The 24,001-nt window shown below is 42.5% G+C and overlaps 1 protein-coding gene across 1 annotated transcript in view; it reads left to right on the top strand.

Annotated features, from left to right (window-relative positions):
- Positions 1-8,287: 8,287 nt before the first annotated feature.
- LOC139687600 (neuroglobin-like) overlaps positions 8,288-24,001 on the top strand; it is a 141,424-nt gene continuing 125,710 nt past the window's right edge. The window contains exon 1 of the mRNA XM_071584820.1: positions 8,288-10,850. Within this exon, the coding sequence (XP_071440921.1) occupies positions 10,648-10,850 (203 nt within the window). The 5' untranslated portion in view covers positions 8,288-10,647. The remainder of the gene's footprint in view (positions 10,851-24,001) is intronic.

Below are 24,001 nucleotides of genomic sequence, written 5' to 3' on the forward strand. Positions count from 1 at the left end.
AATAAGGAGAGTTTTTCTTGGTTTTTTAACTAAACCGGTGTCATAACGACGCATATACACCTATTCGGCCTATTGCACCGTCTTTGCCGTCTACGGAGCCGAAATTTCTTTAAAAATTCTCTGTCTCCACTATTCCTTTGTCTCTGGAGTGTAGTAGTGTATCAATGCTTCGTCCACAACTATCTATCCACGTAGATTTTCATCAGGATTGCGACAGAAAAGCACCTCACCAACCTCCGAATCGACCTCATGATTGTGTCCATTCTCCTCTGAGTGCAAACACGGCACCCATATCTTGCCGAGATTTTATTCACACCCAATTTTTCGAGTAAAATTGGAAATACTGTACTTGTGATAAGCCCGTGGCCTCAAATATTTCACGAAATTTGATTCGTCCGTCACTCAGAACCTTAAGGGGGATTTTTTCAATTATTTCGGAGAAGTTCACTTCCACTGGACGTCCCGGACAATGCTCATCGTTTGTGCATGTACGGCCACGTTTAAAACTCATTTTCCCAGTCGTAAAAAGTTGCAAAAACATGTGCAAATGTCTCGTGGACTCCATCCAAATCGGCGGCAATAAGCTTTTTAAGTTGAAGCTTTTTAATCACCGCACGAACTCATTTTTTCCATTTTCTAAATGGACAAAATTTCTTTGTTTCAATCCACTATGAAAATGAAACCACGCGATGGATATAGCTGAAATTATAACAGCAGTCTAGTAAGAAATGTGGCTAACTAAAAACAACTATTTCCGATTCTACGAGCGCCATCTTTTTGATTTTCCAAGGAATATTTGAAAGACCCACGTAATTAACTTTTATTATAAAGTACAATCTATTGCCTAAATGCCAATCTGGTTTTGCGAAAGGCAAATCTACAAATTCTTCAAATTCTTAGCCGACTACACAATTTGGCTTTACACTATGACACTATTGATACTCATTGTCTAAAGCCATAGGTTAAGTAGACCGCAAAACTCAGTCGTTAAGGATTTTACTTTTAGTTATGCATACCCTTTTAAAGACAGAAAATTCACCTTTAGTTCTGTATACCACTCACTAAATAATTCACGGCATGAATTTTAAAATTAACCAGGATTCTAGTAATATGACGCATACATTCTACTGCGCATAATAATAATCTCAAGGAAGTTAATTTTACCTGGAAAATTTTTTACTGAACCGATTACATAATTTATATTTTAATTTATATACCCATATTTACTTTATCTTTATTTTCATACTTAATATTTAAATCACGAACTACTGGAGAGCAGGAAGATTAGGACGAGTGAGATATTAAGTCGCACGGCCATGAATAAATAGAGATATCCCCTTCTTACTTTCCAGGTCGGCATGACCTGTCTTGGTATGGTGTAGGTCTATCATATTAGAGGTCTTTATCTATAAGTAATTATGGTTCATTTATATTTCCTACTTTTTCGTATGTCTAAGGCCGTCTTTATGGGGTGAAATTATAACTTCTTTGGAACTAAGTTTTCCGCCGGCATTTCTATGAATTTGCACGTTTTTTCGTTTTTTTAGTGGAAGTTTTCTTCCTTTTCCTAACCATTTAAGTATCCCTCCTCTCTCTTCTCCCTTACCCATCCAACCTGGTACTTGCATCCCCCTCAACGCACTTTATTGGTGATTTACGGGGTATTTATGCAGATGTATACATCCTAATACATGATTCTCACAAGCGACGTTTCCCCAGCCCAAGACGGAAAATATTCAAAGTGGTAACTGGCGGAGGATGGGGACATAATTTGTCACCCTTCACTCCCATCCCGTATTCCCCCTAATAACGTCGTGGAGACTGCGAGGGATGTAAAGTATACGCGCGAAGGAGAGGGGTGCCGTATCAAGAAAAAATATATTCCAGAGGAAGATAGACGCTATAAGAAGAGAAAAGACGTCAAAAGAAGAAGAGAGAAGTCTTGATAAGAAGGAAGAAGAATTCACTAGACACAGCATGGAAGCCCCGGATGTAATACCAGCAGAATAAATTAACTAGATTAATGGAAAGCAAAACAAGAAGAAAATTCTATTAACATACTGTAATCTGTTAACAAGACTAGTAAGTGTGAATATATGAAAACGATTAGAGCTAAACGAATAAATAGTGAAACTTAAGCTAGATGAGATCACTTTGCAACTTAAAAAAATAATTGCATCTTTTATATATTTGAGCTGTGAGAAAAATTGGGGGTAAATAATAAACCCAAGCAACGGAATCCCGTAATGCAATAAAGCAGCTCCGCCGGGCTTTCCCCGCGAGAGGGTAGCATTTTTTTCTGTTGTTTATTGGCTTGAATATATGCTTAGATGTTACTACAATCGAGAATCGCTCACTCCACAATACAGATTTAAGTTACAGAAGTAAGCCGGTAAGATTGTAATGAAATTAATACATATTCCAGCCGTAAAACCATTTGTAAACACTTAAAACTATATGCTACAGTCTATGCAATGGAAAAAACTACGCCCGCGTTTCCGAGATGCACGAGGACGGAAAGCTGGAAACCCTGGACGTCCTTCTGCCTAGAATATCTGGAAAATTCTTCAGAAAAGCGGCAGAAGCGGAAGTAAAAGTAATTCGCCGGGTTGGCGACATAAGGGTCTGGCCATGGGACCGCTACAAGCGCCCCATAGCATCCCAAGACGAGCGAGACACCCTTCCGGCAAAGAAGAAGCCAAGGCTGCTCTGAGCGGGAATATAGTATATCAAACGACTGACAACGCAGAAGAATTCTTCCCGCCTTAGTAGCCTTGGAGGCTGGAAAGGCGCAGTGTAAGGGCTACGCAAGAGCCCTTGCAAGAAACTGCTCTAACTGACTTAATATTATAACACAAGAGTGTAACACTTGACAAAAGAGTATAACATTTGACAACAGATTTTACCTTATTTACAACCCATGGTTAATCGCCCAGCTTATAGTCGAAGGTCTTTTTTGTTTAATAAACTGCTGAAGATGATAAAATTGCGAATAATGTAAATACTTTAAATAATACATTGGGAGTTTTCTCATAGAGAGCAAATGTTATCCGGTGACCTTCCCCTCAAATTTTCATTTTATGTACGCATGTCAGAAATTGATAACACTGCAATCAATTGGCAACAATTTTCACATAGCAAACTCAAATATCTAACAAAATGTGATTAAATTTGAATAAAATAAGTAGGGTCTGACTAAGGCTCTACACTGAAGCTACGTGACCTCTGCCTTTGTTAGGGCTCTTCGAGGAAACTTTAGATACATTTTACTGCAATCTCCTTAGAGATTCCGAATGCTATTTATATTTAACAGTTACTTGAGCTAGCGGAATCATTGCTCAGGAAGGGCAAAATATATAGAAGTGCAAATATAACAATACGAATGTAATAAGCTAGTTTTCAAAACCAACGTCTACAATGTTTTAAGGGAAAATTTGAAAAAGTTTATACCTAAAATGTTTCATCCAAAGGCCACAGTAGCACACGAATGCCTTAATGATAAAACAACAGCACCTGTACCGCAACGTGACGAAACAAAAGAAAGCCATCTTAAGATATTATAATTTTATATTATAATTTTGTTTTTGAAACGAACATGCTCCGAACACGGTCCGTAAAAACACTTTTAAATGAAATTCCATGGATTTCGGTTTTTTTTTCTTTCGCAGTTTATGAACACAAACAAGCATTTTAATTGCGTGACAAGGACACGTGATGATAATATTTTCGGCATTAAGATGAAATCGGACGTTATTGCCACGGTTAGAATAATTTATCATTGCATATATGCCACGTAATATTATTAGGCATATGGGAAACACTACCATAGGAAGGAAATGCATAATATAAACATCTAGTAGTAATTTCTACCTCTTGAAACCATATTTTTATTCATTTCACGTGAAAAAATCACATGTGGGTGGAAAATAATCTTTGTGAAGGATCCTTGCTCCACAAAAATGCCCCCAAATCTTTCATATACGTATAATGGAAACAATTTTTAATTCGCTGCAAGTCAACATCAACACCTGTCCAAAGAAACTGCGGGAGATGCGGCAACAGTAACTTTTAACGGAGTCAGTCATCCGCTAATTGTTGCATTGAAATGAACACCTGTCGTTTTTGGGGCTGAACGAGGGGGATGAGACCGGCGACAGGGATTAGGCTACGAAGCGGAGGTCTTGACCAGACCGAAATAAAAGTGAATACAGAAATACTTTCTGATTGGCGGAGCGTAACCAATGGACGGGGTTTTATCTACAATGACGGCACGCGCCATATCCTGAATACGAACCGTGGTAAACTGTAGCTTTGCTTCTTCACCACGCAGAACAAGTTATCGCGGTGAGGATGGAAGTGAACCAGCCTTTACCACCAAGGTCACCGTTTACCCTACGTCTACTTGCGTCTCGACGCGTCACAAGCCCCGGCGCGGGCGGAGAACGCCAAGTCAAATGGCAGGTCCTTACCAGCGTCATAAACAGTACCACAAACTTGACAATCGCTCGTAACAGGAAGGAAACCAGAGGAGTTGTAGTGGTGACTTGTATCACGATAATTGACTAAAGCAAGCAGTTGGAATAGATTCGGGTGTTCTCTGACGAACAATAATATACATGTTGTAATATATAGGTCTTATTTCGATGCTATGCTTTCTCCTTCTTAGTCCTCAAATCTTACTCACAGATAAACTATTATATTTGGTCAGCTAAGTCATTGATCATTCTTCTTGACATTGATCATTCTTCCGACCCATTCTGGCTGTCCCCCACTCACACCTTAGCAGTCTGAGGCATGTACAGGTTGCGGATAATTCGCCTGCCCCTCTAAAGTACAAATATTACCTCCAGTACGTTTATTACTTCTATCCGGTTAACTCCGTAGAGAGCCTTATTGGTACATACAAAACCAATATATCCAGGTTGTAATTCTATGTTCCTCTCAAATAGTGCCTCAATTATTACAAGGGGGGATCGGGATAGTGCGGCAGCTAGCATACTGGCTTCCCACCCAGAGGGCCCGGGTTCTAAACCTGGAGATGGCAGATATTTTTCAGTGGTATCCCAATCTCTACTTAAGGTGCTTCCTGGCGAGCACTTTGAGTGAGTCCTCAGGATGGGACGTTAAGCTGTGGACCCCTTAGGGCCTTTCGATAAGAGTAGGCAAATTCCAACGCCGGGTTTCCCTCTACCATTCCTCCCTTCACATCCATTTCTGATGGCGCAAATGGCCTCAGCTGTCGGTCGCCTCCCCTAATATACTACTACAACTACCTTATTGCTACAATGGAATCATACGTGCATGCTTCTCCCTTTTCTAAACGTGAAATGATCTTCCGATAAGAATATCCTCATCGTCATCATATTCTTTTCACCGTCTATCCTTGCTGGTATAACGCCTTTGCCATTTAGTTCCCCTCTATACTCCTTTCTTCTCTCATGATCTTCCCTAGTTCGATAAATATTTTTACTGACTAAACTAGGATTATTTTGCCCGGATTTTCACATCTTATTCCTGGCAGTAGTTGCACCTTTCTAAAACGCACCAATTTCTAGTTTCCTTTGTAAACTTTTCATATCCTCGCACTGCGTCTTCCCCCACGCTTCTTTCGCGTTATTTGTTTCCCATCTGACTTTATTATTTAACTCTTCCTACTTCCTTCTACCTATCTATGTGGTCACATGCTTCCATCTCCTTCTATTGTCTACCTTTCTCGTTTTCTCGTCCGTAATCAATGGTTTCCTTGTCCTTTCCCCATTTATACTTCTTATTGTTTCGTTTGCGGCTTTCGAATTTCTTTTGGAAAAGTTTCAATTTTTCTTCCATTGAAAAAAATCTCCTTTATCTCACTCATAATTTTCTACAGCTTTCTGATACTCCTTTCTCGTCGTTCCTGGTGATGCTGAAACTTTAAATAAATATCGCTGCTCTTAAATCTATTTATAACCATATTATAGCCTAACTGATATTCTCCTGCATTCCCAGGCAGTGTCCATGGGTACTTACGCCTTTTGTGGAGTCTAAACCAAGTGTTGGTGTAGAATAACACCTGTCTCCTGCGAAACTCTGATGCTCTCTCCCCGCGGTCATTCATTGTTCTTACGATCTCACTACCATCTCTTCCTTCGCCTACCGTCGCATTCCAATCCTCTATCACTATTAGATGTTTCCCTCCAAAAACAAATCCTATTATTTCGCCTAAATAATAGAATGCCCTGTGTTCCTGATTGCTTTTTGGCCTGTAGTGCTAAATAACAACCAAGTTCGTTGGTTCAGCTTTTATTTTTGCTGATACCTAATATCCTATCACTCTCCAAAACCATGTTTACTACGCTTCTTCCTACCTTTTCATTTAATATTATTGCCACCCCTCGCTGGTTCTCTTCCCATCCGCTTTATATTACTCTATAACTATCACTCCAGTAATCCCTGCTATCCTTCCATCTCATCTCGCACAGTCCTAAGATATCTATATTCCTCTCTACAGTCGTCGTCTTCTGTGACTCCTGTGCTGCTGTTGTCGATTTTTCTTTTCAAGGATTTCGTGATGACTGCAGAAGACATGTCTCTCCCACTTGCGGGCACGACACACGTCCCGGAGGCCCGAGTCAATAATTCCTAGGACTCATAATCAGGTCTACATCCATGATAGCATTCTTCGAAAAAAATATAATGTGGTGGTTTCCCGTTGCCTTCCTCAAAAGTTTTTTAATGTGACACCATCACTAAATGGCCTCCCAACTGGGGTCAGGAGCCTTTGCAGCCGCCTCACTGAGGAACATATATTGCGTGGACAGTCTTCCGTCTGGCTCCTATCCTTCGACCTATCTGGCATGGGTGACACTACCAACAGCACCCGCCAGCACAGCTTTCGGGGTCATCGGAACACCCGAGCCCTTCCACCACGTCAAGCATTTCGTCCATGGGAATGGTATTCTGAGGTAAGTTCAAAATGTATTTCAAAAAAGGTAACTGTAGATATCCTTTGACATTTATTTATTTTGTACAAACGGTACAAACGATATTTTCTTCACGGCTCTACTTATTGTAGCCATTCCAGGAGTAAACAAATGGAATATGGTAACTCTCAGTGCATTCAATTTGTTTCAATTTTCTGATTAAAGAAATGTACTTTGTACAAAATATTGCTATCCTTATATTGACGCATATTTATTTATTATGTATTTATTTCTTCCGCTGATTATTCACCTTTGCTCTAATGTGAATTCAAATGACAATCTTTTAATGTTTGACACAACACATTTTTTTTTAAATTATTGACTAATTTGAAGTCTAAGACTACAGAAATAAATTAAAAGTTTATTCTATTAATATAAATTTTATGTGCCATTTAATTTGAAAGAAAAATTAACGTATGCTATGTATTGAACGTACTCAACGTTTAAGATTGGCTGCACAGTTTTCATTAGTTCATGGCGAATTCCTTAAAGAAGGCAGCGCTGAGTTACGATGATAAGGCAAAGGGGAGTTGGAACTCACGTTATCTGTTTTTGTTGGTGCATACGTAAGTAGTGGAAAAGGGACACACGCGATCGCCGGCCGAGGCAACGTTGCCGCAGGGGTCGGGGAGGGGGTGGAGGTCCGTTCAGGAATATCCATCCCACCCGGAAACCCCTCTCTTTCCCTCGCACCCCTCAGACCTCTGCGGAACACGCATGCGTCGATCCCTCCCCTCTCTCTCTCTCCCCCTCCCCTCTCCCACCTGTCACCCTTCACCACCACCAGGGCACCCACCCTCCCTGCATCTTCATCCGCCTGCACGGCCCTTGCACGAAAAAATGAAATGATAACGCTCACCCCCTCCTCTCCTCGGCAGAGTGTACCCCCCTCCTGCGAACCCCCTCTCCCCTCCACCGCCGCCGGAATCCCTGCACCCCACAAGTCCTCCCCGTCCACGCCACAGTCGCGTCCTCCGAGCGAAGGGAAGCAGCGCACGGGCGGCCAAGGAGCAAGAAGGGGCAGGGACGGACGCACGCGCGCGCCCCCGAGAGGTGCGGGCCCCGTCGGCCCGGGAGAGCCGCCCTCGGGGCGTTCGGTCGCCGTAGACGCCGTACTCGCGTGGGGATTTCTCGCGGGGACTGGAAGACGGGTGCAGGGCAACAAGTTTCCCCTCTCTCCATTCTTTTCTTCGGTCGGCAGAGATCTTCTCCGCTCTTTCCTCTCCTTGCGGGTGGGGGCGGGAGGGTGGCTCGAGGGTGGGGGGTTGAGAGGGGGAGAGCGACCGCGTGGGTGAGGGCGAATTAAAATGCGTCGGCCGGGGGAGAAAAGTTTCGGAGGGAGCTAGCGGGTGGGACGAGCGATCCGGGATCGATACGTGGCGAGGAGAATGGTTTATTTCTGACATGGGGACTCTTTTACCTGGCTTATCTTTTTTATAACGTGGGAAGGTCGCACGACCACCCCGTGGCGGTGTGAAACTCCACGAGTGGAGATCGAACCCTTGGCCTTCGCCCTCGACGAGAAGTAATTTCAGGGCTCGCATCCGGGATGGCATCATGCTCTCCCGAGGATCATTTCGTGTCTCGTGCTTGATCGGAATTAACCCTCCGTCGCGATCCATTCGTTTTTCCCTCACGGAGTTCGTGTGGTAGGCTCGCAGATCGCGCACTATGCGTCTGCAAATTTTTGGTGAAATTAATTAGGGCCAAAGCCTTGAGTGACACGGGCGTCGGAACGAGCGGCGCCCACTCACTGCGCACACAGGCCGCTCTCGGCGTGGCCCGACCGCAGAAATTGGACCCTAACGGGGAGGAACGCTCCCTCCCTCCCTGGCTGCTACCGACGACGTGCGAAGGCTGCGCCCTACATTCCCACTTCACCTCTCCCACAACGAAACGCCGACGGTGCAGCCAGTCCCTTGGCGGCGGTGACCCCGTTCGCGCCCGGGGGCGGATGGATGCTCGCTTGCTCTCAGAGTGACACCTTCGACTCGCCTCTGGATGCCCTTAGCTCACACTCCCTTCACTCGAAAGCTCTTGGTATGCTCTTGTGAGCTGCTGCAGTGCTCATCCTGAAATCGTGATCTTCGTGCAAGTGTGATTGAATTGGAAACGAAACAGGATTCCAAGGACTGCCAAACTTTACCGCGAAATTTCAGCCTGGCGAGTCAACTGAATGACATTTCTTCATCCGTTCTTCCCAAAAAGCTAGTGTGAGTCTAGAAGACTTGTCACGTGTCCACTCCGAGTCTAGAAGTAGAAGAGCCTAGAAGGTTGTCGATTATCGCTCTCCGGATCGAATGATGTAGATACTTGTCGAGACGGCCTATACTCGATTCTGTCGGTGATCTATTGTTGACTCGATTGCTAATCGTGCTCTCTCGAGGCAGCAAGGACACCAACAACTCCACTGCTGGCGGTACCAGACTCGCGGGAGACCCTGGTGTCGAGGACGCGCACTTCTGGTGTGAGCCGAGGGCGCTCCGATTTCGCGTCACCGAGCAATGTACCCACGGAACTTCTTGTCCTTCTGGGGAGCCGCAAAAAAGGAAACGTAAACAAATTCAGTTTCAGGGTTGGGAAGACATATTGTTCAGCAACATTCAAGTGCCCTCATTGCCTTCCTTTCTCCTTCGCAGACGCCAAGTTGGGCACTTGCTCTCGAAGGGACGGAGACCACGGTAGAGGAGTGTGGGCATTTTCGAATCAACGGCCCGAAGTGGACGTCATTTGTCGAATGGAGGGATTTGATTGACGCTTCTCCGATTGATAATTGCTGTTCATTTGCAAGGAGAAAACGAAATGAATACCGTTAATATTTTGGAACTGGCCGGAGACCGACTTACAGCGAGACGGAGGGAGGAGGTCGGTGTCACCGAGAAGTGAGGTTGGAAGAAAGCATCGACACTGGCGCCTCCGCTCGTCTGCCAGAGAACGCGACTCTCAGTTCATCCACAACCAAACAAACTGTGACGTTCTCCGACGATGGAGGAATAAAGGACATCAAGGAAGTTCGAGTGATCGAGTGAAAGGCACCACTGTGCATTCTCACCTTCACGGTCCATATTCTCGAGGTCTGAAGAAGCTTTTAAAGCCATTGCAATTGTCGGAAGTCGCAGACTGGAAGGGGAGCAGTAAATCGGGATCAATTCACGAGCCACGTCTGGGATTCGACAGTCTTGGCGATCGTTTGGAGCATAGTCAAAAGTGGAGTCGGATGGCTTCTGGGCTGGAGAACCGCTGAGACCATATTATCAGGGCACCTTCCTTCTCCCTCCTGAATTTCGCGTGGCGCGCCTCCTGAGGACCCGACCGTCGAGGCGGGCCCCGACCTCCCGTCGACTTGGTTTGCATAATCGATTACACCCAACGCCGGAATCCTGCTTCCCTTCCGGGGGCGTAGGGCGGCAGCGGGGGAGGAGCTGGTGGTGTCGAGGTGGTAGCGGCGGCAACGCCGGTGCGAACGCGTGGCGCCGCTCACGTGTTTCCCTCCCCCCATCCGTGTCCGCGTGTGTGCGTTGGTGTGCGTGTTTGTGATCCTGTGGCGGCGGGAGATAAGAGAGCAAGAAACGGAATCCACTCGGGACCACTCCTTTGAGTCTCTCCCATTCTCTAGCTTCCTCTTTTCTCGGAAGGCTCAAGTTACGAACAAGTCTCCCTCTCCCTTGTGCAGTGTTTCTCCGGGAAGATGGGTTGCGAACTAGGCAAGCTGGGTCTGGTGCAGCGCGGAGGGGAGTCCGGCAAGCGGGAGGGTGACCTCCCGGAGCCTCCTGCCCCCGCTCCTCCCGATCCCCGCCTCCCGCTCACCGCCAAGCAGAAGTACAGCATCATGGCGTCGTGGAAGGGCATCAGCCGGGCCATGGAACCCACTGGGGTCTACATGTTCGTCAAGTAAGTGTCACCCACCTGGGGTCCCTTCCTCCGACGGGTCCGCCTGCGAGGGAATGCCGACCGCTCCCGGGGGATTCCAACATTCACCCATCTTCTTTCTTCCGAATCGTAGACACCACCAGTTGGACCATCAAAGTGTCGCTGTCCATCCATCATCTTGTCCGCCCGGATAGACCGGAAGATAATCGGCCGACTCAAATTTATCTAGTGGAGATCGTTTCAATGAACAATAGAAAATTGTGTTTTTTTATCACCCCAGTTATGTTGATTTCAGTAGTTAAATGAGCGATTTCATCACTGTGATTTCAAAGAAATCATTTTTGGGTGTTTTCAGCCTATAAAATGCGGAACATAGGCTTTTTACTTTTTTGAAATTCCTCCTCGCTTTTTCTTCGGTTTCTCAATATCTGGAAGGCCCCTAAGTCGGCCACAAGCGAAGTCTCTATAATTCGTCATATTGTACAAGTAGCGGCATTACATTGCATTTTCGCCATTCTGGCTTCTGGTTTTCGGCATGATTGCGATACGACTTATACAAGGGTGGTCTGAAAAGTTTCCGACCTAGCAAAGATACAATACATTTTTTCTGAAATTCGGAAAGTCGGAAACTTTTCAGACCACCCTCGTATTTTTGCAATCAAATGACGAAATGTTTGCCATTACTCCAAAAACTAGATTATGGGTTTTCACAAAAAAATGTCCATTATCGTAGTATGCCAAATGCTTATTATATATACGTATAACCTTGAACAAGGTTCATTATCGGGCATATGCCATGTTATCGACTATTTTCTCAATTTCCTTTTCAAAATGTCTTGTTGCAAATTAACATCTTAAGTTGTCAACATAATGTATCGTCGGACAAATTCCTGCTATTATACAACCAAAATATTCGATCTATTTTTCATCATTAAATACTGCATCGTATATCCACGGAAGCATGTTAATAAACATCCAAAAACCTGGTACCCGAGCTTCATCTATCGCAGCTATAGTCATAAAAATGGTTTAAAAGGGTGACCTGCCATTGGCAGATTATGTTTTAAGCGACGGTTTCCGTAAATTTTCAAATATTCACCCATCTTAGAATGGCAATCCTTCGCAAATTCTGGTCGTATTCGGTCGATGCAACATTTATATGTCGACCGAATCATAAGAAATTAACCACCTGAAATAAATTTTTATGGTAAAAGGAAAAGAAACCATGGTTTTGGCGCTTGACCAATGAAATCCATTCCGATAACGTGACAAACACTCCAACCAACCGAGGCGGAAGCGAGCCCACGCCGCTGGCTCGGAAGGCTCCATCGTAGCCCCAATCGACTGTCTTTCTTTGCACTGAGACAACATTCTCGCGGCCACTTATTCAGGCCGTCTAAGATTTAGGAAGAGTTCACTAGTCTAGGTTGGAGGTTTTACGGGAGTGAAACCTCAGGACATTCTTTCTCAAACAATAGGGAGGAGAGGTGATACGATATTCTCGGGTAACGCCACAAATCATCGAAACCACATCAAAAGACCATCCGAAATTGATTCAATCGGAACAAGAGATAAAAATGGTATGACATTCAAATGATGCGTGACTAAGTATTTTGGAATAGTTGGTTGGAATATTTAATTGAAAATCGAGCCATTGATCCAATATAAAAAATGCTTATAAAATGGAAGATATACTTATGAGGAAGAAGAGCTCGGTGTTACTCAAGCCTTAAGCTCTGCATGCACTTCGCAATAATCTTTTTGACTCCCTTTTCCTCTAACTAAGAACATTTGGCACGAGAAATCCACATGTGAATTATTATATTTTTTATTCATACTTTTTGTAATTTCATTTACATGTTGCCAAATATAATTAAAAGAAGTTACTGAAAATGTGTGTAAATGATTTTTGAAGATATTCTGCTGAGTAATATAAATTGAGGGAAGACGATTCCTGCAATAATGGAAAATATTCTACCCCTTGCAAAATTCCGAGCAGGATAGCCATTCTGTAATTAATGTCAGAATGTAGATTTGGCATAGAAGCTGAAAAGGCCATAAATGAGCATTTTCATATCGCAAATATTGTGCATTGCCACTAATATTTGAACGGATATCGCCAAAATCATTAGCTAACTAGAATCCAATGTACATAACCTCAGAAATTGCAGAATGAAATCCTCTATGCTTGGCATTGAAACATGTGATCTGTAAAGTAATTACGGCGGCATACATAGCTCATATGATTCCAGCAATGCTTCAGGAATTGGTCACTATCACGGAGAGTGTTATTCTTGAAGAAACGGACAGTGTCCGTATTGGAGTTAAAGGATTAAGAGATGGTAAAGAAAATAAATTACCATGCATTGCCCATCTAATCTTCCAACATTGCATTCTTCTTTTATCTTCTTAGCTCGCTTGTTTGACAATATTCCCTCATTAGCAGTCTTCAACGTTTGATCGCCGCTCGCGAAATTCCCTGGATATATTTCTCCTGTGTCCTTGCATTTTTATTGCAAATGTTCCTGAGGTAAAAAAATCTCTTATATAAGGTGAAATACATTGCCTTTCTTAATCACCCTCTGGGGGCATGAAAATGCGAAAACCAAAACTGATTGATTACATTCCAGTACATGAGATTAAAAAGTTAAAAGCACACGTTGTTATGAGATAAAACTCAACACATTTTATACCGTGAAAAATTGTTTAAACAACCAAGAGTCGACCAACCAAACCAGTGGGGTGGGGTGATCAGAACCAATTACTATTTCCGAGAGGATCGATTACAGCGTACATGATGACTCATTCTAAATGAAAGCTAGATATTATCGCAACCTTGCACTATGTCGATAATTTTTTTTAGCAAAACATTTAACCTAAGTGCTAAAGCGAATTAAATGTTGCGAAGAACGCTGAAGGGTTGACCACGTATATTTCTGGAAAAAATAATCCTCCTCTCAGCATTTTAATCTTCCACACCCAAACCCCGCCCCCATTTAGCACCACCGCCATCCACTCCCACTTCCATTCCGTCCAATCCCAAAAGAACACTTTCCCCCTTTCCACCCCAGAAGCCCTCTCCTCCCCTTTTGCTCTCTGAGTTCATTTTATCGAAAACCTATTAAAGCAATTCTAATGTTCAACAGAAGACCGACTATTATCCCTTTTGCCCTTCTCCTTTCCGCTTCGACCCGATATCTCGTGACGTATCAATACCATCGCCGAGCACTGCTGAGCGAGCTACCCCTCGTTTGCGATTCGGAAAACTCGCTTTCAGATGTATCGTTTCCCTTCGGAAAGAGCCAGCAATTCAGATTTCCTTCCGCGGCCATTTATAGTTTACGCCACGGAATTACTACCACAGTGAATTCACTCTCGAAGTTCAACGATTTTTATCTTAGGGCGGAATGCCAAAAAAATTGCATGATGACAATGAATTTTTCATGATATGATAAACTTCCAAAAAAGGGAAATTAGAAAAATATTCAGCGAGTTTGCGATACTTAAATGTAAATAAACGTTCAAATTTCTCTCAAAAGGTATCTAGTGCCGGCGATTTAGAGGATTTACTATAGTGTGCACTGGAGGAGTTTCTATTGATACTATTTGCACATGATCCATCTACCCTATTTAGGATATAGGAACCTTGAGTTTACAATCTCTTCTATGCCCGAGAAGTGGTAATTCAATTCGAAGCAATGAATGCATGGAACGAAGTGAAAGATGAGCATTTTGTCTTTATATAATCACAAGCTTATGCATAGAAATAAATTAAACGGGGTACCGGATGGCGAAAACATGAATATATTGAAATATGAATAAACGGAAATAGAAAATAACGAAATCGGGAACCCTTGAGTGTAAACAGTCATTACCTTAAACTCAATGTTCGGCTGAATTGGAAAACATGAGTTTTCATGGACAAATGGGCACTTAAAACAAACCGAAAACCTCAATTAATTATGTTGGTAAGAGGGCAATAAGGTGTATTTGACATAATTCAATCCTCCAAGCAGCGCAGCATTCCCTCCTTCTACGCGTAGCACGACTTGCAAAAAGGTAAATTTAGGTTCGCCCGAACAGAACTTCCCGTACAATGCTCGTCGGTGTGATCTGCGTGCAACTGTGCTTCGCGTTTAAAGTGGGATGCATTAAAGGGAAAAACCATGCTCATGAGTCAAAAATCCAAAACCCCGTGCAAGGCATGCTTACCTTAAGCAGGCGGCAATCACAATCAGCGAAAAGTGATGTTTGACAGTTGTAACAGATGCTACTACGAGAAAAAATATAAAAAAACAATTCAATCTTGCCATTGCGAGAATATATGAATTGAGGAATGTAAAAAATCGTGGTGAAATATTGACTAAAATTGCAGAGAAACTGGTGAAAATAGCCACCAACTCCCGAGGAAAATGTTAAGAACTTGTCAACTTCGGAGTTGGATGAATTCTCCAAGCTTGTCTCTATGTCTTCAGAATGTCAAAAGAAGCAGACAAGCCCAGTCCAAGTGTGAAAATATCGGTATGCAAGACAAAAAGCGTTAGTGTAATAACTAATACGGGAGGTTTATTATACATTTCCGTCTCCTAGTTGATCAGAAGATTTGACTGTCCCATTTCGTGACTATTCAATTGAGCCTCTGTTGCGTCTGTAGGAAGGGCCTTTAGCATGGAAACTTAGAAGTATCTGTCAAAACACAGCTGTCTGTTGACGAGTGCGGTCATGTATTTAGTAATGTTATCAGCAACATACAAAAATATCACTCCAACTTAACAGTAAATAAGTAGGATTTGTTGTGCGAGATATTATGTATAGCAGTTCCAGTTTCGATGCAAGCGTATGAAAAACGTTATATACGGCATTCTCTATCTCACCACGCTGGCACTTCAGAATATTTAGAAATGATAAAGAAGTACAGGGTTGTTTTGCACGTATGCTTCAGTTACAACTTAGATGCGTTGCACAAAAAAAACGCGGGAAAAATCAGCCAGGATTTCGAAAGGGTAGACAAAACGCCTTTTTTGATCATGATATTTTGAGCTTGGGAGAAAACAATGCTTAAGTGGACGCGGTTGTTCTTTAAGAACAACTTAAAAAAAATGACTTCGAGAAAACCTTCGACAAAGTGCCTCATAGTAAAAATACTCAAAAAGCCAGAAGCCTTTGCCATAGATTAAAATATTCTGGTAAAGCTCCTATTAAGGATGACGATCCTACCCCGGTCACAAGGTACCGAATCGCAAGTCCCCCCAGATATTTTGCATGGTGGTGGATAAGTGCGTGTCTCCTGTGTGCCGTGTTTGTGGTTTTTTTCTGAAAATTTTCCTTCTACTCCCCTACCATGCCTAGTACTTCTCCATTTAATTTTCCTTCAATCCATTTTATCTGTTTCGCCATTCCCAACATCCACATATCAACCCTTCTTCCAAAATACTTCTATCGCTAGTCTCCAAAGACCAAGTTTCCCATTCGCACAAAACCACGCTACCGTTTAAAACCCATGCTAGTTTTTATTAGTCTTTTATTAACTTCCTTAGTGTCCCTGTAATAAATTTCCTCTTATTAGTGAAATCATTCTTGCCTAATGCAATTCTTCTTCTTATATGCCAAACACATTCATCCCACACCGTTCACACTGATTTTCTTACGCCCTCATCGGCGAATGCAATCACTTGTCGCATTGGAATTCATACCCCTCACCAGTAGTTCATCCCTCTCTTCCAAGCACTGACCATATCGACTCTTCATCACTCACACACCCATGTGCAGATTGAAATATGCTCAGGTTACGCATAATTCGCCTATCCCCACAGCCTATCACAATCACTCTTCCAGATATTCATTAATAGTACCAATTTTCTCCATTAGTGACCTTATTTCAATGGCATAATTCATGCCTCTTTCCCTTCTGAATCCAAACTAAAATCCCCTAAATAATAGTACTATACCCTAAATAATCGCACTACTCCTTTTAAGTCTCTTACTGGTGATCCTGAGAGTCCCTGAGAGCAAAATCAAATGTACAGGGTTCGTCCGTAAAATAAGTGTACTGAGCCCAGGGAAAAAAATTTATTACACTTTTACATATCTTAAGCTAATATTCCTCAAAATAGGACCCTTGTGAGTCGATACACTTGTTCCAGCGGCGTTCCCATTCCTGGAACGCTCCCGCGAAGGCATCATCGGGAACCTCTCGAAGACTCGTCGTCGACCACTTCTCTGCCCTCCACGAACATCTTGTGCCACCGAAAGATCATGTTTCTGGACATGGCTGACTCCCCGTAAGCCTGGTTAATCATACCGACAGTTTCGGTAGACGATTTCCCAAGCTTTACCGCAAATTTGATGGAATAACGCTGCTCCAAAAACTTCGGCATCGCGTTCCGTGACGTGGGTCGAGCGTGGAGGTTCGTGTTAACAGAGCTCCTCACTACACCACAGCTCAGAGCCGACTGCCTTTTTCAGCGTCGCTTGCCAAAATACCCCCCTCCGATCGCAGCCCGTCAGAGCGGTGCTGGGCGCGCCTGGAGCGGCGCGCCCAGCCCAGGAGTCAGTACACTTATTTTCCGGACGAACCCTGTATTGTTCATTAGTCCTTACATATGGCTGCCTTGCCCTATTTGAGATGAGAACTAACACTTGTCTGAAGCAATATTCCAGTTTAGCTCTTCCCTCATAAATGTAACGGGTACATCAACAAAACTAATCCTCGTAGGTTTCTCTTACCCAAAATTAGTGCAACGGGGATGTAATCTATCTGCACGGTATAATTAGGTTCCAATTCCTGTAATATATCGTATTTAAGTATGTCTGGATCTAAGTTATCCCCATCTGCACAAAAATTAAGAAAATGATATTAAGAATATTATGTTTTTTTTATAAAATTACACAAATATATATTATACTGGATTATCTGTATAAAAAGTATTGAGAAAGGTTTCGGAAAAAAAGATTAATTCTGACATTGCTACGATGCCTCAAAATTCTTCAGAGCACATCCCTTGAGCTTCGAAACACTTTTCTTAGCGGCTTTTTCACGACCCAAAGGTTCCCTGACAGGCGGATTCCCGAAGGTCTTTAAGGGTGCTCGTGCAAGCGTCTTTGACAGCAATTAGGGTCCCATGGTGGTGTCCTTTCAGGCAGGAAGGTTCAATTTTGGGAATAGAAAATAGTCTGTTGGTGCCAAGTCGGGACTGTAAGGGGGTGGGGAATCGTCGCGGTGCTGTTGCAAAAGGTCTTTGAAAGCAGACACTAGAATCTACTCTTGGTCGTCCGCCAAGGCCTCCGGGACGTGTTTATCGCAGATCTTTCCCATCGCCAAATTTTCAGTGATAATGGTGTGCACTGCCATCTCATCAATGCCAATACCATCTGTGAATTCAGCTCTTCGTGTGATCTACCGGTTAAGGTAGGTTTTTAGATGGACACAGCTACTAAATAAATATTTTTTGACTCCTAGCCAAACATATATATATATATATATATATATATATATATATATATATATATATATATATATATGTGTGTGTGTGTGTGTGTGTGTGTGTATAAATATACATTTATATAATGTATATCAAGATAGCACTAGCGAGCAAAAACAAAAATACAAAAAAGCTCACACGTATTGTATTCCGAATTTTTGGTGGTCCAACCACCGTACTCAAGGGGGATAAATCAAACCTAAAAAATCTCTACCATATCCTCAAAAACCATAACACCAACCTTTTTCCCAAATATCCCTCCGTTAATTCCAAACGTACCGCCAACTTATCAAATCTCCTCAAATCAACCAATCCACTCCTTAAATCGCCGCCCCGTCCCAAAGGCACCCATGCCCTGTTACAAACCTAGAGGCAAAATATGTTCTATTTTCAAATCCCGAACCCCATCCCTCTCCCACCCGATTTTTAACTCTCTCCCACCTATCCCTACTCCTCATATACTTCCAGCAATTTAGTTTACCCTTTGAAGTGCCTCCTATATCCTGCTCCAAATCTCGAAATATTTTCACCCCCCCCTCCGCTCCCTAAACCCTCTATATCATTCCCACACTTCCTTACCCTTCCCTCCCAACTGTTCCCCTTCCATCCAGCGTCCCCGGCCCCTTCTGTTAAAACCTTTTCCCAGTTCCTATATTCTCTCCCTTGAGAAAGGTGGATTGATCACCGAAAATCCGGAATACGTGTGAGTTTCTTTTTTGTGTATCTTTGTGTTTTTGTTCGCTAGTGCTATCTTGATATACATTTTTATTCACATTCATAAGACTTTCACATAAATTATATATATATATACTATATATATATATATATATATATATATATATATATATATATATATATATATATATATATATACATATACACACACACACACACACATATATGTGTATGTACTTGTGTGGGTTTGTATAACATTAGTCTAATTGGCATTCTACCGCTTAAGGTAGTTTTTGGATTCATATAAACTTAACACCCCTACATTTCTTAGCCTTGCCAAGGATATAACCTGGCATAGGGCACTGGCCTTTTCTCAATTTAGCAGGCTGAAAACCTGGTCGTTTCATACTGCAGACGCAATTTACTGCCTTACGTAAAAATAATATCTAGTCCTTTCCTGTACGATGAAAATACTATAAATTTCACTGGCATATTTGGCCATTTCTCAAAGAAAATTGAAAGCCAGATGAGGAAATCATTATAAAAAGGGGAAATGTTTTCCTACAACAAACGTTTATCCGGAGGTCAAGAACCCTCGTTTCGATTTGTATCGAAAAAGACTTCCCATGGTGACCTCCGTGCCATTACGTGCAGCTTTTTCCGTCGGTCTCTCCCCTTTTCGTCTGACCTCGATCCGACACGGAGACAGTCATACTATATATACCCTTCCCTCACCCAACTCGCAGATGTGAAGATTTTCGTACTGAAAAAGTTATTCCCACAGAATGGCTTCAAAGAAACAGTCTAGTTTTTTTACCCTGGCGGCATATCTAACATTGGTTCAAAGACAATGATTACGTTCATAACGGAACGATGCGACCACTCACGGCTTCAAAACGCATGCTCAACCCTTCGTGAATTAACCTCTCAACCTATTCTTATTCCACCGTTGGAGCATCACGTCCATGCTGCAGTGCAAGACGACACAAGCTGAAGGCACGCAGCGGATCGCACGGTGCTCAGGCCCCTCCCCCTTCTCCACCCACTTCCAGCTCCCTCGCTGGGAAATATAGCGCAGCCCTCGGGATGTAATCGCAACCCCAAATCTCACGAGCCACCAACTAATAGATCGAAAAATCGTTAAACCCCGCCCCCTACCCTAATCTGACCGCCCCCCCCCCCTACACTCACCAAACACACTCTCGACTCATCGACGCGAGTGATGCGAGATCCCCTCCCCCCTATTGCCAATTGCTCTCCCTCCTCCCTCGGAGAACCAACCCTCTCCCTCGCCAAACACGAAATGCCTGCCCCTCCAGTCCGCCCTCGCCATTCTTCCTTTCCGCCCGCCGCGCTCTTATCGCTCCGTCCTCTCCCCCAGCAGTGGTCACCCCCCTCGAAACTTAACCTTTATCTCGGAAACACATTCGATCGAATAGTAGGAGAATCAATAGCGATCGTTCGATGGCGACCCATTTTGTTCGAGTCGATGTGGATCATTGGAATAACCAAAATGATCTGAAAAGGCCAGGGTCTTGTCTCCGAAAAAAATTTCAATATTATCGAGAAACACGTTAATGGGATTTGTGTGCGCCCCAGCGAAGTCAATCTGTCAATCAGAAAATGGATCCCAGTGTTCCTCATCCTGTTCTTCATTCAACACTGCTCCAGGGTAAAATCATTACCAGAGAAAGGAATTTCATAAAATACAGCTGTATATTTTGCGAAATTCAAAGCAGGGTTTTTGCATAGTTAATTGAATCATTGACCATCTCAGTTACAGGAAACATGATATTTTACACCTTTTTTATTTGATCAGAAGAAAATATTATGATAATTATTTAGTTACCTTCATTATACTACAATCATGCAGTGATATTTTTTTACCAGAAAGAAGCTTCGGTAGAAAAAATAACAATAATTCCGAAGCATTCCAAGAAAAACCAGAGCATCTTTTATTTGGAATTGAAATAAAAACAATTTTGGTGACTGACGGTGTTAAAGATATTATATTGTGAAGAAATGGCGTTCCTCATAGGTCAAAAACAGAAAATGGCGAAAGATAATTAAATTTAACTTTTAGTTCAATTAAATTTAACTAAAAAGTTGAATCTATTTGGATCATGTATAGAGGAGCCAGATTTGTAAAACGCTCTTCGGATAAACTGAGAAGCGCATCGAATGATGCGCAACTAGGCTGGGAATCATTACCGAAGCGAAAGTTAAATTAAAGATTAAACCTCTTGTATCAATTCAAAGGAAGTCTCTCTAGCGGTGATATTGAACATGTGTTATTAGCCCCATCCAACAACGGTAGGAGAAATCATGTGAATATAATTAGACTGGTTAAGTGAAGAAGTCATTTTTACCACGAACGATAAGGGATCAGAATAACGTCGTCAGACCACGCTAGGGGGGGTGGGTGGAATTATTTTGTGTCAAACGTAGTCTAGTGTGTAATAACCCCCGACTGTACACCCTAGCGTTAGCTTATCATATATGAATTGATAATGTAGCATTAAAAGATCACCACAGTATTCACTCCTTCCATTTCCTTAAGTCTAGCTTTCTTAGCTCATTTTCCGCAAGTTTTTATTTCATCCGGATGACTATGGTCTCAAGCAAGCCAGCCATGCAAAGTCTTCAATTGTATCTGAAGGAATACTTAAAGTAAATGAGAAGAGAGTAATTTAAATTTAGGGGGTGGGAAAGTATTTGCTACATAATCCGTCTTTAAAATAACAATTTACAATGAAGAATTTGAGTGAATGTTAGAAGTGAAGATAGAATTGGAGAGGTATGGAATTTGTTTTTGCTTCACTATCTGTCCCCTTGCTAAAGTATTTAGAATATTCGTCATGCAGGACAAAGATTACTTGTTTGGCTTAGATTGACTTATCAGTCTCATCTTGGGGAATGAATCGACCAATGCATTAGAAGCATCTTCCAGCTCTTAGAGATGAGTGAAGATGGTGGTGATAAGATCGGGAATGACTAAAATAAGATGCACGCTATGTCGGAGTGAACCATTTATCTGAAGGGTAAGATGTATGCATTTTTAATAATATAAGATAAATATAGTTTAATATAAAATATTTATAAATAGAATTAGATTTTACACGCGCGCGCGCACACACACACACACACACTTATTTAATTTATATGAAGTAAGCACTTAGGAACACAGACAAAAACACAGAAACACAAAAAAGAAAAGAAACTCACTAGTTTTCGAATTTTCGGTGGTACGAGCCACCCTTTTCAAGGAAGAGAAGGAAGGAGTTTCTTCCTTCCTTTATTACTTCCATTATTACTCTCTAGTCCTGCATTTGAGACAGTTGCTATAAAAACGTTGTCAGATTGAAAATTCTAAGAAATTCTAGTAAATAATGTTTTGACGGAACAATTGTTTATAATAATAGGGTTACATATAACCAACGCGGCTGAAAACGATCTCAAACGTATAAACAAATTGGTGCGAATATTCAATTCAATTCAGCAATTCTACCGAAAACAAATGGGCACTGTCGTTATATAAGGACCGTATCAGGAGATGAGTATGCATGGATTTAATCCATACTATAATGTACTTTTACAGAATAATTGGGCAAGAATGTTCAAAATAGTGTATACATTAATATTATTCCGACTTCAATTCTCATTTGAGCTGAACAAATCATTGGAAAAATACAAAATGTACGGGACATGTCCCTAAGAGTGTGCATTTAACGAAAATTCAGTTTATTACCGTGCACTGAAATACCACATTGCTTCCTAAAACACTAAAATAAAGCAAACAAAGGAGATTGAAACAAAAACCGCGCGATAAATTTTTTTGTTCGTTGTGCCTCCAAGCGGAATTGTCTTTCGAATCAACATCTCCCGGGCTAGAGAAACACGATCGGAGGGACTATGTGATCATTTCAAGAACACCAAATTCTCGGCACGTTCGTTCTTTTACCTCATGACTTTTTGCCATACGCAATAGGAATTATCCAGCTCGGCTCAAACACAACCCCCGCAGGGCATCAATTCAATTTCTGGGAAAGAGAGGGAAAGGGGGAGGAGGAGCCTCGGATAAATCACCCCGAAGAGTTTGCGATACCGGAGCCACCTGGATTCCGACGCCAGCACTGCACGCCACAATCGCATTTCCCGACGTCACACCCGAGAGGGCGCCCCTGGAGATTCTCGGAGGAGCACAGATGGGATGAGCCTCCAGGATATATATATCCGGGGGAAGATGTTGTATTTTGCGTTGCCCTTCCTTACTTCGGGAGCAATTTTTACTACTGGCTTGCGTATGATACCTATGCAGTTTCGGTATACGTCCCTGGTCGGTCCGCGTGATAGCTTCAACCCTTGCCCCCAATCGGTCTCCAGTCAGCGCGGCCCAGTCGGACCCATGCACAATCAATAGTATTTTCCCGGAACCCGAGCGGCAGCCGTGAGTGGTGGTCGATGGGCGTTGTGCCGCAGGATCCATTCAATCGCCTAAATTACATCATACGTAACAACCCGCCAGTCTTCTGCAGGGGTGCTTCGGGAAAGCTGCCGGCCAACACCAGACGCGGGACTAACACGCATTATGGAAGACGCCAGGCCCAGCTTGGCCTCGTTTTGTGTTTCGCGCCCTCTCACCGTCCGTTTCAATATTTAACTCCTCGATTTTACATTCTTGCCTCAGTAAATTACAGATGAATATTTTTCCAATGAAATAGAGATATTTTTCAAGGGTGCATATGGCAAGAGTTAATCTTTTAGCATCCTCAGTGAAAGATTTAAGTGAAAATATTTAGCTGTGAGCTAGGTACTGTTCAATCTTTACAAGTTTCCTTTTTGTATAGTTGGCCTCATAGTATTAGCAATAAAACTTGGCTTCGGGAGCTTTTAGACTTTTATATCTTCAGTCTCCAGCGCGTTTTTGATTTCATTTTACTTGGATTTCATTGTACATCTATGATGTTTTAATTGATTCTTCTTTGTTGACTGATTTAATGTTTCTTCTCTCTTTCC

The sequence above is a fragment of the Hetaerina americana genome, unplaced genomic scaffold (genome assembly GCF_022747635.1).
Source record: "Hetaerina americana unplaced genomic scaffold, ioHetAmer1.1.p SCAF_2, whole genome shotgun sequence".
Taxonomy (NCBI): Eukaryota; Metazoa; Arthropoda; class Insecta; order Odonata; family Calopterygidae; genus Hetaerina; species Hetaerina americana.